The sequence below is a fragment of the Podarcis filfolensis genome (genome assembly GCF_964270895.1).
Source record: "Podarcis filfolensis genome assembly, chromosome: 9".
In the NCBI taxonomy this organism is placed as follows: Eukaryota; Metazoa; Chordata; class Lepidosauria; order Squamata; family Lacertidae; genus Podarcis; species Podarcis filfolensis.
This window is the reverse complement of record NC_139610.1, coordinates 9893898-9909151: the sequence shown is the minus strand read 5'-3', so window position 1 is coordinate 9909151 and position 15254 is coordinate 9893898. Positions and strand designations below refer to the sequence as shown.

Sequence of the window (15254 nt, the reverse complement as noted above, 5' to 3'; positions counted from 1 at the left end):
GGAACAGAGGCTTGAGGGTGTCTAAATGCTTGCAATCAGGAAAACCAAACCAAAATAAATATCCGAGTTCGAAATGGTGTAGCGTCTGAAAGTTCCTGCAACTTAGGGAAAACTTTCCCCCTCCCTGGTTATCCCAAAACAGAAGCCTCAAATGATAGCTACTTTTACAGGCCATTCCTTGTGCATCTCAATTCAGTCTTTTAATGGGGATTACTTTTAACTAAGTGAGCACAGGATTCCAGCTTTAAATGCTTCCTTTGGCAGTAGAGAAAGCTACTGGTGATTCCCTTCTCCGCAACCCCCCTCCTTTTTAAAAAAACCTGAAGATGTTGTTTTAGTGCATGGGCACATATTATTGGGTACAATCCTTTAATGCTTTCTACATATACGTATTCCGGGCAGGAAGCAAATATAATAGCATATTCCCATTATTATTGTTAATTATCATCATCAAAAATCATGTTTAAAATATTTGCATCTGCCGACTTCTGTTTGCATATCATAATTTTTCATCTCTTGTTTTGACTCAGTAAAGTGGGAGAGATATGGATAATTCATATGTCCTGTAGCTATTATGAGTCAAAGTGGTAAGCGAGTGACTTGCTGGCTCCAGAAGTCCTGATTTGTTTCTGAGCAGCTGGGAGCATCCAGTGGATTAGAATCATAGATTGCCGTCTTGGTTTTTGTTGCACGGGTCTCGGCTGCCGTGGCTTCGTTTTTTCCATCATGCATTATTCCTAACGCTGCTAGGAGCTTATTTGAGGAACCAATGTCTGTGGAAATGGTGATCTATTTTAATCACCAGTGTTCCTGCAGGAATTTCAGGCTGGTAACAAGAAAATATAATTTATGCCAGTGAGCCGTTTATTTGCTTTTGGGTTTGGGTTCTTCTTCTTGTTGTTTTTACTTGTTTAGAGGAAGGGAAGGGGGTCTGTGTGAGTTGTATCGCAGATAAGGTGGCTTCTTAGTTCCATCTTTCAAAGTGGCATGAGCTTTGACCCTGTGTGCAGACAGTTTGGTTACTGGCTATAAGCTGTTCCTGCTCCCCTGGGGAATCGCCTTTCCTCTTAAAGTACGACCAGCATCAAGTACGATAGGCAGCTCTCCCCCCCCCCTTCTTTTGAGGCCCTCCAAATTCACTTCTGATATAAAATACTTGAGATCCCCTTGTTCATAACAAGGAGATTCCCTGCTCCTTCATAAAGGCCTGTACATCACAGTAACTGATCAGCGTCCCACAGCGTTTCTCTGTTTAATGAAGGTAATGTACGACGAGGCTGCAAAGATTGATAAAGAGGATGCACATGGTGTTATGTTTGCTTTAAGCATATTGTCCGTGTTTGGGATCATCTCTCTCTCTCTCTCTCGCCTCCCTCTCCCTCCCTCGACTCCCTTTAACAACCTTGTTAAATACAGATTATTGTTTTCACTAATGCAATTTAAATGGCATACATCCAGCCCTCCCCCCACCCGCACACACTGGCCATCATTTAGTTTTAAAAATTACCTTCGAAAAGCCACACGAGCATCCAAAAAGGTTAACGGAGAATGATGCTTAATTATGATGATTCATTATCATTGATGCAGTTAAGCTAATTTATTGTTTGCTCTTTAACTAAGCGTTTGGAGGGGTGGGTGAGAATGATCTGGGGGCAAAAGAAAGGCACAATAATTAGCCTTTGTGTTTAGTGACTGCTTTATCCTCGTAAAGCTTATTACAGAACTAAGGGTATAGTTGTGTAATAACTGCCGTAAGCTGTTGGCTGTGTTTTAAAAAAAGGGGGGTGGAGAGACATTGCTTGCAAGGTGCACCTGTTAGAGATGTATAGACAAACGCCAGATATCTGCGTCGAGGACAGTCAGATGAGGACAGTTATAGGACTCGGAGTGTTAAACCTGGCATCATTCAAAGGCCAAATATAAATTAATAACAGGAACACTTGCTACTAATGTCTCTCAGATTAGAAGTGTAGTGCCATATCTAGAAGCATTGATTTTATTATCAGGTCAACATTGGCAAGAGTCAGCGTGCTTCACTTCAGATATTCCATTTGTTTTTAAAAAGTGACACTCCGGTCATTAGAGAGAAATGAAAACTGTGAAGAGAATACTTTCTTTGTTTTTAAACCCCCTGCCCCAAATAGAACAGTTATTTCTGATATTGCTTCAAAATGGCCACTGCAGGCCTTTTTGAAAAATGTGTACCTATTGAGAGAACCCATCCAGTTTTAACTAGGCAGTGCAGAGAGATGGCGAGAGAATGAGAATCTATTTTTACAAATGAAAAGTAGTAAAGCGACCAGCACGGTGCCTTGGAAGTCTGTGGCATCAGTTTTAAGCCACTGACCTCCACAACACAAACCTGGGGGATGATGCTGAGAATCTACCTTTTCAGGCAAAGACCTAGATTATCCTTTAATGAGATCACAGATTTCATTTGGGCATCAAGAAAAGGTCATTTTTGCATTATAACATTTGCCAACTTTAGGATTGGAAACATAGAGGGTGGGGAAGCCTTTTATTTTTCCCCTAAGGGGAGAAAAACAGTTTTCATTACCAGTCTTGCTATGCAGTTTTCTTTGTGTGTTCCCTCTACCTTTTCTTCAAGTTTGCCATATACTACATATGTGCGTGTATAACTCAGGTAGGCCTTGAACTGTTACAGCTTTGTACTCGTTTCAAAGAATAGTAATAAAGAACAGAGACTCTCCTTCCAGCCCTTAAGTTTCCCTTTCTATGCACCTATTGTCTGATTCCCTGCATCATCCTGCTTGACCAGTGAAAGTGGAATGTTAAATTGTAGCCTTTGCCAGCTTCTCCAAGTCTATTGACCCTGTTTCTCTATTCCAAAGCATGCCTTGCAATTAGGTTGTCACACGTAAAGGCAGAATATGCAGTGCTGGAGTCGCTCTTTCAGGGACTGCCTGTCAAATGTTTCAGGAAGTTTATTTTTCTGAAGTCCAACTTTAGCAAGAAACCTGCACTTAGCTGTTGAAGTGTGACATGACAGACACTGAATTCCTATGTTTGCTGGGGGAAGGGTGCTTTAAGGTTACTGATACATTCACCTTAATTGACCTCATTCGAGAAAGATTATAAATAAGGGAAACTATACCATCTTTGAGGGTGATTGACAGGCCGTGGCATCTGAAATCCATGTGCATTTTTTGTGGGGGTTTTTGGCTGCTGCATTTGACACAGATAAATCCAGGGAATGGAAAGTGGGAGCCTGGAAATCTTCACTGTTAAACTGACTACATTTTGTCACCTGTTAACAACATAATTGCTAATTCATATGGGTGCCAACACAAGGGAGTTCTGGCTTATGCAGAAAAAATGAAATAAAAGCTGAAGATATACTACGGACACAACGCAGCAAAAGTTAAGCACTTTTGAGTCACAATTAGTTCAGTTGCAACGTTCAGCACCATGTTTAGTTTTGTGCCATTAAACTCTGTAGGATTTGTGTTTGTGGCTATGTAGTTAAAAACAAATTTTCACAAGGCTGTAGCTGTAGCCTTACTTACCCACATTGTGACTGCTGAACAGTTGTGGATACATTGTAAAAAGACATGTATCTTCAGTTAGCCTGATATCTAAATTCAATGATGCTGAGACGTCTACGGAAATATATGCTGCCTAAAGGTATTAGTGGAATGTGCTGTAGTATTAGTACAGGGTTTGCTTTGCAATGATTCTCCATATGTAACAGTTACCTAGCAAAACTTGCCAGAGCCAAATGTCAATCCCCACAAGATCAGAATGGAAGTACGGTAATAAGATTTTTTTAAAAATACAATTGCACGTTCAAACATCTCTGTATAACGGAGCTCTAACAGTTTAGCAATATGTTCTCAGAGGAAGAATGAGTTTCAGGGCTAGTGAAATCAATTCATGATCCCGGGGTAGATTTCAGCATAAACTATCAATATGTAAAAACAAAAACGATTGAATCAATAAAATCATACGTATGCCTTACATTGAGACGTCACTGGTCCACCTTGCTACTTCTTGTCTGTTCAGTTTGGTGGCCACTCACTAGGTCTCAGATGGCGGTCTTTCCTAGCTCTGTTAGACTCTTTATGTCAGGGAATGTTTGTATGCAACGCATACACACTACAACCGAGCTATGGGCTAGGTAACATTAAACATCTTTTTCCATACTTCAGCTCAAACACGGGCTTTTGACTCCATGTATAAGTCACTCGCAGAAGTTGTGCTACTGTCATCTCATGATTGCTCCTGCACAGTCCCAGTGACATTTGCAACTGTCACCCACTAAGACTGGAGTGAATATACAGTGACAACTACACTAGCCTCCAGTGGCAATGCTTTCCCTTGTATGGTAAATAATGGCACCATGTTCATTTAACAGAAGATGCGTACATTGCTGGGAGTGTTGTGGGAGCAGTACCTATTTATCTACTTGCACTTTGACGTGCTTTCAAACTGCTAAGTTGGCAGGAGCAGGGACCGAGCAACGGGAGCTCACCCCGTCGCGGGGATTTGAACTGCCGGCCTTCTGATCGGCAAGTCCTAGGCTCTGTGGTTTAACCCACAGCGCCACCCGCGTCCCACTCATGGATATATCCATGATCAAAATTTCAGAAAAAGTGGTGCATTTTGGAAAACTTTTTGTGGTTGATTATGTGAATATGAGGTGCACACACAGGCCTCCCTAAATAGCACCCCGTTTGCATTTCAATAATCCTAGATGCAGAATACTCTCTAGACTTAGTGTGAAGAAGTAGCTGTATATCCCATAAGGAAAGAGGCATATCAATGATGTGCAATGGGTGTGAATCTAGTAGAGGTAGGAGTTCAAATAATGGAGGGGAAAGGGGTCACCCTTGTTTGCATGCTTACAGATGGGCAAGATGGAGTTGCCAAACCTGGGAGTAGCCTTATTAGTCTCATTGTCGTTGCCCTATTCTGGTTCTCAGTCCACAAAAGAGGACGACCTACCTCCCAAGACTGTTGTGAAGATGAGGCTATGTCTTTCCTATCTCTGGCTGAGGATAAGCTATGAAAAGCCAATTAGTGGCGCTGTCAAGTTTGGCCTGTGAATGGCAAGATGCTAGCCAACAGAAATATGGTCTGAGACTGTGTTCCTAGCCGGAAAGTGAAGCTATAGATTGGGAGACTCCATAAATGGAATGTGACATTTATAGATATTTGGTCATTACTTGGCAGGTGCCTGGCTTTTTTGTGTCATGAGAAATATTTCAAAATCTTCTTATTATGAGGCTGTTGTAGCTTAGCTTATAGTAGTTTACCCAGAGTTTTGTTACGGCTAATAATTCTGGAACCATTTGGCAGGTTGATGTGTGTGAGGCCAACAGAGATGTGTAATTTCATGTTGCTGTCTTTCCTGCTGATTTTTTTGCATCATAGTTTCTGCTGTGGATTCTGGGCCTTCCTTATTCTAAGTCCAGAGCTTGCTGGAATGGCATGTCTGTTGCTGGAAATGGCAGCCCCAGATCTCCCCTCCCTTCGTGGTGGATATGTAGTTTAAAGAGGAACAAGTGTGTGACAGCCAGCTCCTTGCTCTCTCCGTTGGCTTCCTTGTACAGTGGTACCTCGGGTTAAGAACTTAATCTGTTCTGGAGGTCCGTTCTTAACCTGAGGTACCACTTTAGCTAATGGGGCCTCTTGCTGCTGCCACTGTGCAATTTCTGTTCTCATCCTGAAGCAAAGTTCTTAACCTGAGGTACTATTTCTGGGTTAGCGGAGTTTGTAACCTGAAGCATCTGTAACCTGAAGCATCTGTAACCCGAGGTGCCACTGTATAGGGGTGGGGAACCTCAGAATTCATCTGCTTGCCTGTTTACTCCTAGGTAAGTCCAACTGAATTCCATGGGGCTTACCTCTGAGCCAACATCCGGAGCATGGCCCTGTCAGCGTGCAATATTATACCTTAAAAATAAACTAGAAGTTACTGAGGGAGAGAGGCACAGGTTTACTGTCTTCGGTTGCTGCCGTGCATCTTCTAATAATGCCTCATTCTGGCTTAACTGAGAGATCAGAAATCGTGGCCTCCCCTCTTTGCTTTTTAAATGACTTCTGCACTTTGGGGGCTGTGAATAAAAAGACAGTGGCTGTTCCCAGCGCAGGAGGGTGGTTTAGAAGGCAAAGGTCAGCCTATCTCCAACAAGCAGGCCGGCACACACACAAACACGCTCTGTTGCTCACCTGTGCCAAGTTCCTTTGATACAAGTCAGCGTTTTCTTCCCCAAAATGAAGTTAACTCCAGTGACCTGCTGGGTGGTATAAGTGAGTTAACGGAGCTATAATTCTTCTCACGTGCTGTTGTTCTTCACAGTTTCCTCTAATTAATGAAAGCATTTCTGTATCTTCCCTTCCCCTCTTTTCAGTGTGCTGCTCTGGTTGGTGAAGACCAGCCTCTTTGCCCAGATCTTCCAGAACTTGACCTCTCTGAATTAGATGTGAATGACTTGGATGCCGACAGCTTTCTGGGAGGCCTCAAGTGGTACAGTGACCAATCGGAAATCATTTCCAATCAGTATGCCAATGAATCATCAAACATATTTGAGGTAAGGAAAAGCTGTTCCACATAAGCATCTTTTTTTAATGACACGGATAACGGTCTTTATCTGCTCTGATTTCTAATGTTTTCAAGCTGCAGTGCTTGCAGCTATTTTTCCGATTCCTTGGATATGGCTTCGGATTAGTGGGCGCTAATCCTGTAAAGAAATGGCAAAAATATCAAGATATTTAGGGGCCAGTATCAGTATTTCAAATGCCCAAACCAAGGGTCTCAGGGATGACAGTTTGGATTTCTAAAATTCTGGATCACTGGATTGAAACTCGGGGGTTAGATTTGTGGCTTAGGCGGTGGAGCCAGAACAGAATCTGGCACATTTTGGCAAAAGGCTGGCAAAGTCTAGTAGGCAGTTGTCAGAGGAGGACAAAAGGGGGAGTTTTCTGACCCTGCTAGTGATAGTATATTGGTTTTGATTATCAGACTGGTATCAGACTGGTTGGATGGCAACTCTAGCGTGAAATGCAGTTCAGGAGTGCTTGAGCTGCAAAGTTTGTTTACAAGGCAGTTCAGTGGGCCTCGGGGTAGCACTGCCTAAATCCTGTCTGTCTCCGCCCCATGAAGTTAACCTGAGCATGAAATTGCAGCACATTCAGCAACACAGTATACAACACCCCTGCCAGCCATTCCCTAACCGAATCCATGTTGACAGCACTGACTCCCACAAATCGTGGAGTGCTGTATTGGCAAAGAAGGAACAAACACAAGTGTGTGGCAAGTGGGCACCCTCTCGCGTTGTCACCCTGCCCCACAGATGCAGTAGGCCTGCTGTGGTGACTTCACGCACTCAAACATCTGTGGTGAAGGCGGGAAGAGTACAGAAGTCAATATGCCCTGTGGATCTACACACATTGCCAATCAACACACTTTTGACTGGCCAAAGCGTGTTATTGTTAGGAGGCTAGCCAAGGGAACGCATGGGCCACTTTCCCCATGATTACCCTCCCTTCCTGTTTTTTTATTCTTCCACTGGCAGAGTTGTGCCAGCAGCAGAGCTATGCCAGCATAAAATAATATGGGTAGGAGACCTGGACCTACGTAAATCCAAAAGCAAACCAGAGGTAGAGTTGGAGCTGTTAATTTTGAAAGTTCACCACCACCCTTTCCCTCCACATTCTAGTGCAACTAGTCATGTGGAAATTTCCCCCACGTTCTTTATAAAAATTGCAACCAGTACCGGAGTTAGCATGTTCTATATCATCTGGCAGCGAGACGTGAAATAGACAAATTTTATTTATTTGTTTGAAACACTTTCTGTCCTGCTCTTTGGCCAAAAAGGCTCCCAGAGCAGCTTCCATGCAATTAATAAAAACAAGACAGCCCCTGCCTGCAAGCTTTTCATTTGTGTCTTTGTCTTTTAGACTTTAAAAGACACACAGGGGGGAAGAAGAAAACTGGAAAACTCAGACAGCAGTTCTGAGTTACATAATAGTTCTTATGACCAGCTAGAATGGAAACAGTTTAGGGAGGGGCGGATCCATATGGAACTAGCCTTCCAGGAGATGCAATGGAGTGCTCCTGCTTCTCATCTTTCCCCCTGCCACTGACTGATGGAAGGGCTTCTGCCAGGTGAGAAGCCAGACGGAGAAGGTCTTTCAGCAGAGCTAATGGAGTCATCCTGCTTCCACCTGCATATCTCTACAACTAAACAAAGAAAAGCAAGCCTGATATGAACCAATGGAGTTGAGACACTTTTTATTATCCCAGGGTCAAAGTATTCCCATATCATCCCATGTCATGATACTGTTGGCGTATTGCTCATCCAGTGGCATGGTGGTCTCTTTCTGAGCTGGTGGGCATTGTTGTGGGGTTATGTCGTGGACCTTTCATTTTCCTGACGGATTTCAGCCATCCTTTGATCTAATAAGGAAGAGGGGTGGACTTTAGTCCCTTTGCCAAATCCCTGGTTGGGGTTACAGGGCTTCCAAAAACCTCTAAGACTTGTCAGAATGGCTTCCCAGAGGTTGGCTAAATGGGCTCCTGAGGGCTTTGGGGGAATTTTGTCAAAGCCTTGCTCACCCTCTGGAATGCAGAAATAGCTTATTTGGTTGACATGATGTTTTCTAGGGACTCTTTGATGCTGACTAGGGCATCAGTGGAGAAAGACTCGGGTTAATGCAATAGGACAGGTTGTAGAACCTGCTTTGGAGCCACCTTTGTCACCCTACCTGCAACATGGTATGTGTTTTCCCACCATTGTGTCGGTACAGTGCTGGCCAGTGAAGGCTTTCTGGGTGGTGATGGGACTTCTGTATTCTGGCAACCAAGGTGTGAATTTGCAAAGTGTTTTGCAGATGGTTTGTATTTTGACTTTACTCTACATTAATTGCAGATGGGGTTCTGGATGTTCTTGCACTGGTCACATGTGTAAAACTTCCCATTTCTGCAGTCTGAGGATGTGGACAGGTTACCTGGTGCGTGTTTGCCTCTCCTGGCTGTGGGGTGTTGGCAAGTGGAGGCTGTTTGTGCCTCCTTGAAGAAAGGGGAATTCCCTGTGGCTTTGGGAGTGGTTGTGGCAGGCCCCCTTCAGATTCCACTGATAACTTTTGCCCAGTCTCTGAAGTGTTGTCTTTTGGCAAAATGCTCCAGTGTGTGGCAGCCCAACTTCAAGCCTTCATTGCTAGCTATGATAATCTAGGATCCTGTATCAGTCTGGTTTACAACAGATGTTTGCACAATGACTTGCACTGCACCTGGTGGATGACCTGCACTGTAAGATGATCATGGAATACATCATGGTCCCCTCTATGGCATTCAGTACCATGAACCATGGTATCCTTCTGATCTACCTTGCTGACTTGCAGCTAGGGAGTCAGTCTCTCCCTCCCCCCCCCCCCCCCGCGATTGTTTTCTGGTCTCATTTTTCTAGCCCTCGTCAGGTAGAATGCTCTGTCGCAAGAGACCAGGGCCCTGCGGGATCTGACATCTTTCTGCAGGACCTGCAAGACGGAGCTGTTCCACCAGTCCTTTGGCCCAGGCCCAGTCTGACCCCCTTCCTTCTTCTTTCGTCTTTTTATGGGACCCTGTCTGTAAGTGGCCTCTTGGCTCCTCCTATCACAGACTTTCTCAACTTGTGGGTCCCCAGATGTTGTTGAACTACCCCTTCTCCTGGGCATAGTCGGCCAATTGGTGCCAAAGAAGGATAGAACTTTCTTTATGTATGCAACAACAGCAGCAAGAATACTTATTGCAAAGTATTGGAAGACACAAGATTTACCCACCCTGGAAGAGTGGCAGATGAAGGTGATGGACTATATGGAATTGGCGGAAATGACTGGCAGAATCCGAGACCAGGGAGAAGAGTTGGTGGAAGAAGATTGGAAGAAATTTAAAGACTATTTGCAGAAATATTGTAAAATTAATGAATGTTAAAATGATGCTGGATTGAAATTAAGTGGCATTAGCAACAAGGTTAATAAGAATATGCAAAAATGGATTGTTAATGGATGAAAAAATATAGTTATAATATGTTAAGATATAGAGTTAAGATAAAGGAAAGAGGGTAAGGATTTGCTGAATTGATTATGTAAATTGGAATACAAAAAGGGGAGGTGTGAGGAGGTCAAGGAAACAAGCAAATGAGCCTAAAGATATAAAAAAAATGGATTTGTTTTTAATTTTTTCTTATATACTTGTTTTTTGTATCTTGTATTTTTTCCTTTTTTCCCCTTTTTTCTTCGCTATGTATTTTTGTATTTTTTGTATTTTCTCTTATTTCTCTCTTTTTTATGCTTTTTCTTTATTCTGTAAACTTTTGTTTTTTGTAAAACCTTAATAAATATTATATATATATATAAAAAAAAACAGATGTTGTTGAACTACAACTCCCATCACCCCTAGCTAGCAAGGCCAGAGTTCAGGGATGATGGGAGTTGTAGTCCAACAACTTCTGGGAACCCACAGGTTGAGAACCGCTGTATCGGCTCACATAGGACCAGCACGGTTGGCCGGGCCTGGTGAACATTTAATATTCCTTACCCCTACGGTTGTGATTATTTTGATTTTAAATGTGATTTTGAACTGTATTTTAATCAATTGTTTGATTTTGTGTTTTTAATGTGTTATATATTTGGTGTTGACTGCCCTGAGCCGGGTCTTGGCCGGGGAGCGTGGGGTATAAATATTATTATTATTATTATTATTATTATTATTATTAAGCATAGGTCCTGGAAGGTGGTACTCAAACTGTTGCTCTACACTGTGGTCATTGCTGTAAGGCTTCACCTTGCATCTTTTGCTGTTTAACAGTCATGCAGAACCAGCAGGTGAGATAATCTGTGGCTTTTTGGTACCGTTGATGGCACCTAGTTCTATTTCTGCTTTTCATCAAGTACCATGGTGGCAGGTAGGGGGTTGCAAATGAGTGTTTGGAATTAGAAGCGGTTTGTTGGATGTGGTGAAGAGGTATTGCTGGTTAGGATGCAAGGTGGTCTACGAACAAGCCCACAGCCTTTCCTAGGTGGGGTTGCATTCTGTCAACCTCAGCTAGCATGGGCAATGGCCAGGGATAATGGGACTTGTAGGCCAGGAACTTCGAGAGGGCAATAGATTCCCCACTCCTGTTCTAAAGGAAATATTTATTTGTCCCTCCTACTTAGGTAGGGCTGGGTGAAGAACCCCCACCCCCCAAACTTTGCAACCTTTTTTTTGGGCTGTGATGCTGGGGTTCCCTTTGGTTAGTTGTTGTTTGGGGAGGCTGTGGACATGGGGAAGTTTGCCCATTGTGATGGGTGGGAAAGGGAGGTATAGCTATAGTTTCCCTGTATAATATAGACAACCCTTATTTTTCTACTGCTGTTCTGGGATCCACAGGAATAGCGGCAGCTTGCTTTAGCTCCCTTGGTCCTTTAGAAGCACAACTCAGCTACCCTTTGGGAAGCATTTTCTTCCCCATTCCCAAATTTGTGATACTTTGGCTGTGTATGAGAGAGAGAGAGAGAGAGAGAGATGGGAATGTAAGAAAGTGAAGAGTTTCTGGGAAGAGATATATAATGAATTGAAGAAGATGCTAAAATATACTTTTGTAAAGAAACCAGAAGCTTTTCTTTTAGGGATTACAGGAAAAGAAATAAGAAGAAAGGATTATAAACTTTTTCAGTATGCAGTTACAGCAGCAAGAATTTTATTGGCTCAGAAATGGAAACAAGAGGAAATACTGACGATACATGAATGGAGAATGAAACTGACAGACTATGCGGAATTGGACAAATGAACTGGGAAAATTAGATATGTGAGAAACCAAAAAATTACTAAAGACTGGGAAAAGTTTGTAGAGTATCTGAAAAATGTGTGTGATGTGCAAACAACGCTAGTGGGGTGGGGTTTCAAGAAGCACTGTAAAAGTTAAGATGTATTGTCAAAAAGAAAATAGAAGAGGGAGGGAAGACAAATGGCAATATAATGAAGGGAATGCGTACTGAAGAATAACTATGGATGATTACCAGAGCAGTTGAAGGAAGTCCAAAAGATTTAATTTGTTAAAAATTTGGATACAATTGTATAATTTTTTTTGGAAAGTCAATAAAAAAATTTATTCGGGAGAGAGAGAGAGAAGGGGCAGGGAGAGAATGGCAGCTCAACAAGGTGTTCAAGGGAAGGCATGTGTCTGTTTCTGTATTGCTTATTCTGGTTGCCTTCCTGGTCAGTTGATTCCTTTCCTTCCGGACCCAGGAGGCAAGAGGTTGATGCTGCAGCCTCGGCAATTTTGGGCATATGCTGCCTCCAACTTGTTCCTCCAGTAAATATTAGGGGGCTGGCAAGCAAATTCCCTTTCGACTGGGGTGAAATCTCTATGTGCCTTGCTTGTGCCACATTACCATCAATATGTGGCAAAGCTGTTTTGAAGCCCTTATTTATTCAAAATAATTTATATCCTGCTCTAACTCCCTCAGGAGTCCAGAGCAGTGTACACTAAACACAGTAAAACTATATAAAAAACAGTAGCACAACAATAAAAGGAAGAGCAGCCAAAATCTCCAGATGGACTCAAACTAATTTTTAAAAATGGGGGGGGGGGGTGTAGTTGACCTAAGCACAAGCACTGAAAGAGCTAGATGAATATCCACTGGAGGTGGAGTGGGCGCTACTGGAAAGTCCCTTTTGGACATTGCCACCTTATAAATACCTGAAGCCCTTTCAGTGGTTTCCAGACTTCCTAAATTCAGGATGTTATGCTGTGAGTGTGTGTCCAGGACTTGAAGCAGGAAGTCTTTGATCTGATGCTGAAGCTTAGCCTAGTAAGCTGAACTGGGACTATATTTTGCTCATCCCTCAGAGCCCTCATTAAACGCTGAGGGAGTTACTGATTTCTGTTAGGGTTGTGATGAAAATTTGGATCCTTTAGGTGGATCAAAGCAGAAGTAAATCTAGAAGTGGCTCCTCTGTGCAAACCTCTGGATTCTGTTGGATCAAAGGTAAAGGTAAAGGACCCCTGGACGTTTAAGTCCAGTCAAAGGCAACTATGGGGTTGTGGCGCTCATCTTGCTTTCAGGCCGAGGGAGCCGGCGTTTGTCCACAGACAGCTTTCCGGGTCATGTGGCCAGCAGGACTAAGCTGCATCTGACACAACGGAACACTGTGACGGAAACCAGAGACCACAGAAACACCATTTACCTTCCCACTGCAACCGTACCTATTTATCTACTTGCACTGGCGTGCTTTCGAACTGCTAGGTTGGCAGAAGCTGGGACAGAGCAACAGGACCTCACTCCGTCGCGGGGATTCAAACTGCCAACCTTTCGATTGGCAAGCCCAAGAGGCTCAGTGGTTTAGACCACTGTGATAACCCTATTGCCTCCACGGAACGAATCTATGCAAGCAGGGTGAATCAAGTTGTAATACTCACACCATTTTTGTTTGCAGAACCAGGGGTCACTTGTTTGAGGTTTGGGGACTTGTGTATTCCCCCCCCCATTGCAATCTAACACCACCCTGCATAGGTTGATATGGGGAGGGGCAAAGTTTTATTTTTTTAAAGCAACCCAGCACTGCTGCCCTGATCAAATTTGCATGCTGCTTCAAAGTTAAAAGTGCAACAAAAACCTTTGGGAGGTGCAGTCATAGATGGCTTGCATCGTAATGCACTTTGGCACCTTGCATAAGCAGACTGGTCCCTCTCGGTTCCCATCCGTTCTCCCAAAGCATCAGCTCTCCAAAAGCAAACAGCGTGCCTTTGGGACCGCCCCCCTCCCACAGCCCCTGCTTCCCTTCTCCTCCTTGCCAGTCAGCTATAAAGCTCCCACTTTGCGTCTTTCTCCATGCCAAGCTCTCCCTCTCAAGCACCTCCTTGGGATGGGAGCTCTGTCCAGAAGCGCATTGCTGCTGGTAGAGTGCAATTGGATTTACTTCCCGGTAAGTGTGATTACAGTTTCAGACTTAATCTTCTTCTAACGATTAAGAGTCTGGCCAAAGAACCTTTTTTTTCTTACTGTTGAGCAGGGGAAAGGTTCAGCTGTTCCCAAAAGGAACTGGGTGTGTATGCTAAATCGAGCAGCCAAAATGAAGTGATGTGTGTCTTCTTGACCACCAGGTTTACCCCCTAGCACCTTGTGACGTACACTGTCACTGTTTTGCCAGCTTTTCTTTTAAATTAAGGTACAATTAAGCCTTGTCATTTCATTAGAGAAATTTATAGAGATGGATGTATGCAGTAGCTATGCAAGCTACTACTGTTCGTGTCTTTGAACAGAGATGCATGTTCTGTATTCTCACACTTGGCAGATTTAGATTGCGGGAGTGGGGGAATCAAATGCTTCAAAGCTCCTAAATATTTATTTTAAAAAAATACTTCTGCATTTTTGAAAGAGGGATTTACCTTGACATGCTTCTAAATGGAGGGAATCCTATATTTTAAAAATTAGGTCCGATTTTAAATTTACATAAATACCATGTAAACATTATCTGTCTCAAACTTAATGCCATCAGAATTACCAATACACCTGTTACAAGACAAACAGTGCCCAGTTTTGTTTAAAAGTCATATTGGCTGCATTGTTATTGTTCCTACCTAGTAGTTTTGTGCATGACTATTATTTTCTATAACTTCTTCTTGAAGATATGAACAAATAAAAGTATTTGATGGATCAGCTTACTGCAGGAGTGCATCTTTGTTTAGCCATAGAACATGACCACCTTTTTGTAAAATAAAAACAACTAGCAAGAATATAGCAGAATATCCTTTCTCTGTAACACCATAAGTAGATAATGGCCAAGAGGGGTCCACTATAGAAATCAAAACAGTATTTTAAAACGTTTGCCATTGTACAAAACAACAATATATGAAATACTGATAAATGCAGGTCATACAAAATCTGGCCATGTAATTGCATAATGCCAAACAACATTCTGACATTGTAGGAAGCCGAGTCTTGTTATTTATTGATGATCTATTTATTTATTTAACAAATTTATGTACTACTTGGTGGTAGAGAAAACCTCAAAGCAGTTTACAAGGAAGATAAAACCACGAAATAATCACTAAACGTTTTACAAGCATAATTTAAAACATACAAGAGGTTAGAACGGTAATAAAATAGACTAAAACAAATTAAAATTCCTACAGACTCTCTGGGTAAGCTTGTCTAAATAAGAATGTCTTCAGCAGGCACCAAAAAGAGTACAGTGAAGGCACCTGCCTGATACCAATTTTAACGTTTAACGTAATATTGATGTTCATGATAATATACACCGCCTA

The 15254-nt window shown here is 42.7% G+C and overlaps 1 protein-coding gene and 1 long non-coding RNA gene across 13 annotated transcripts in view; one reads left to right on the top strand and one right to left on the bottom strand.

Annotated features, from left to right (window-relative positions):
- LOC310770352 overlaps positions 1 to 15254 on the bottom strand; it is a 516476-nt gene that overhangs the window by 187031 nt on the left and 314191 nt on the right. The window lies entirely within an intron of this gene.
- PPARGC1A (PPARG coactivator 1 alpha) overlaps positions 1 to 15254 on the top strand; it is a 629161-nt gene that overhangs the window by 510291 nt on the left and 103616 nt on the right. For all 12 annotated transcript variants that reach the window (XR_014551951.1, XR_014551952.1, XR_014551953.1 and 9 more), the window contains one exon: positions 6375 to 6554. Coding sequence is in view for 6 of the 12 variants with exons in the window: in XM_083630267.1 (XP_083486393.1) it covers positions 6375 to 6554 (180 nt within the window). In the remaining 6 variants the exon portion in view is untranslated. The remainder of the gene's footprint in view (positions 1 to 6374; positions 6555 to 15254) is intronic.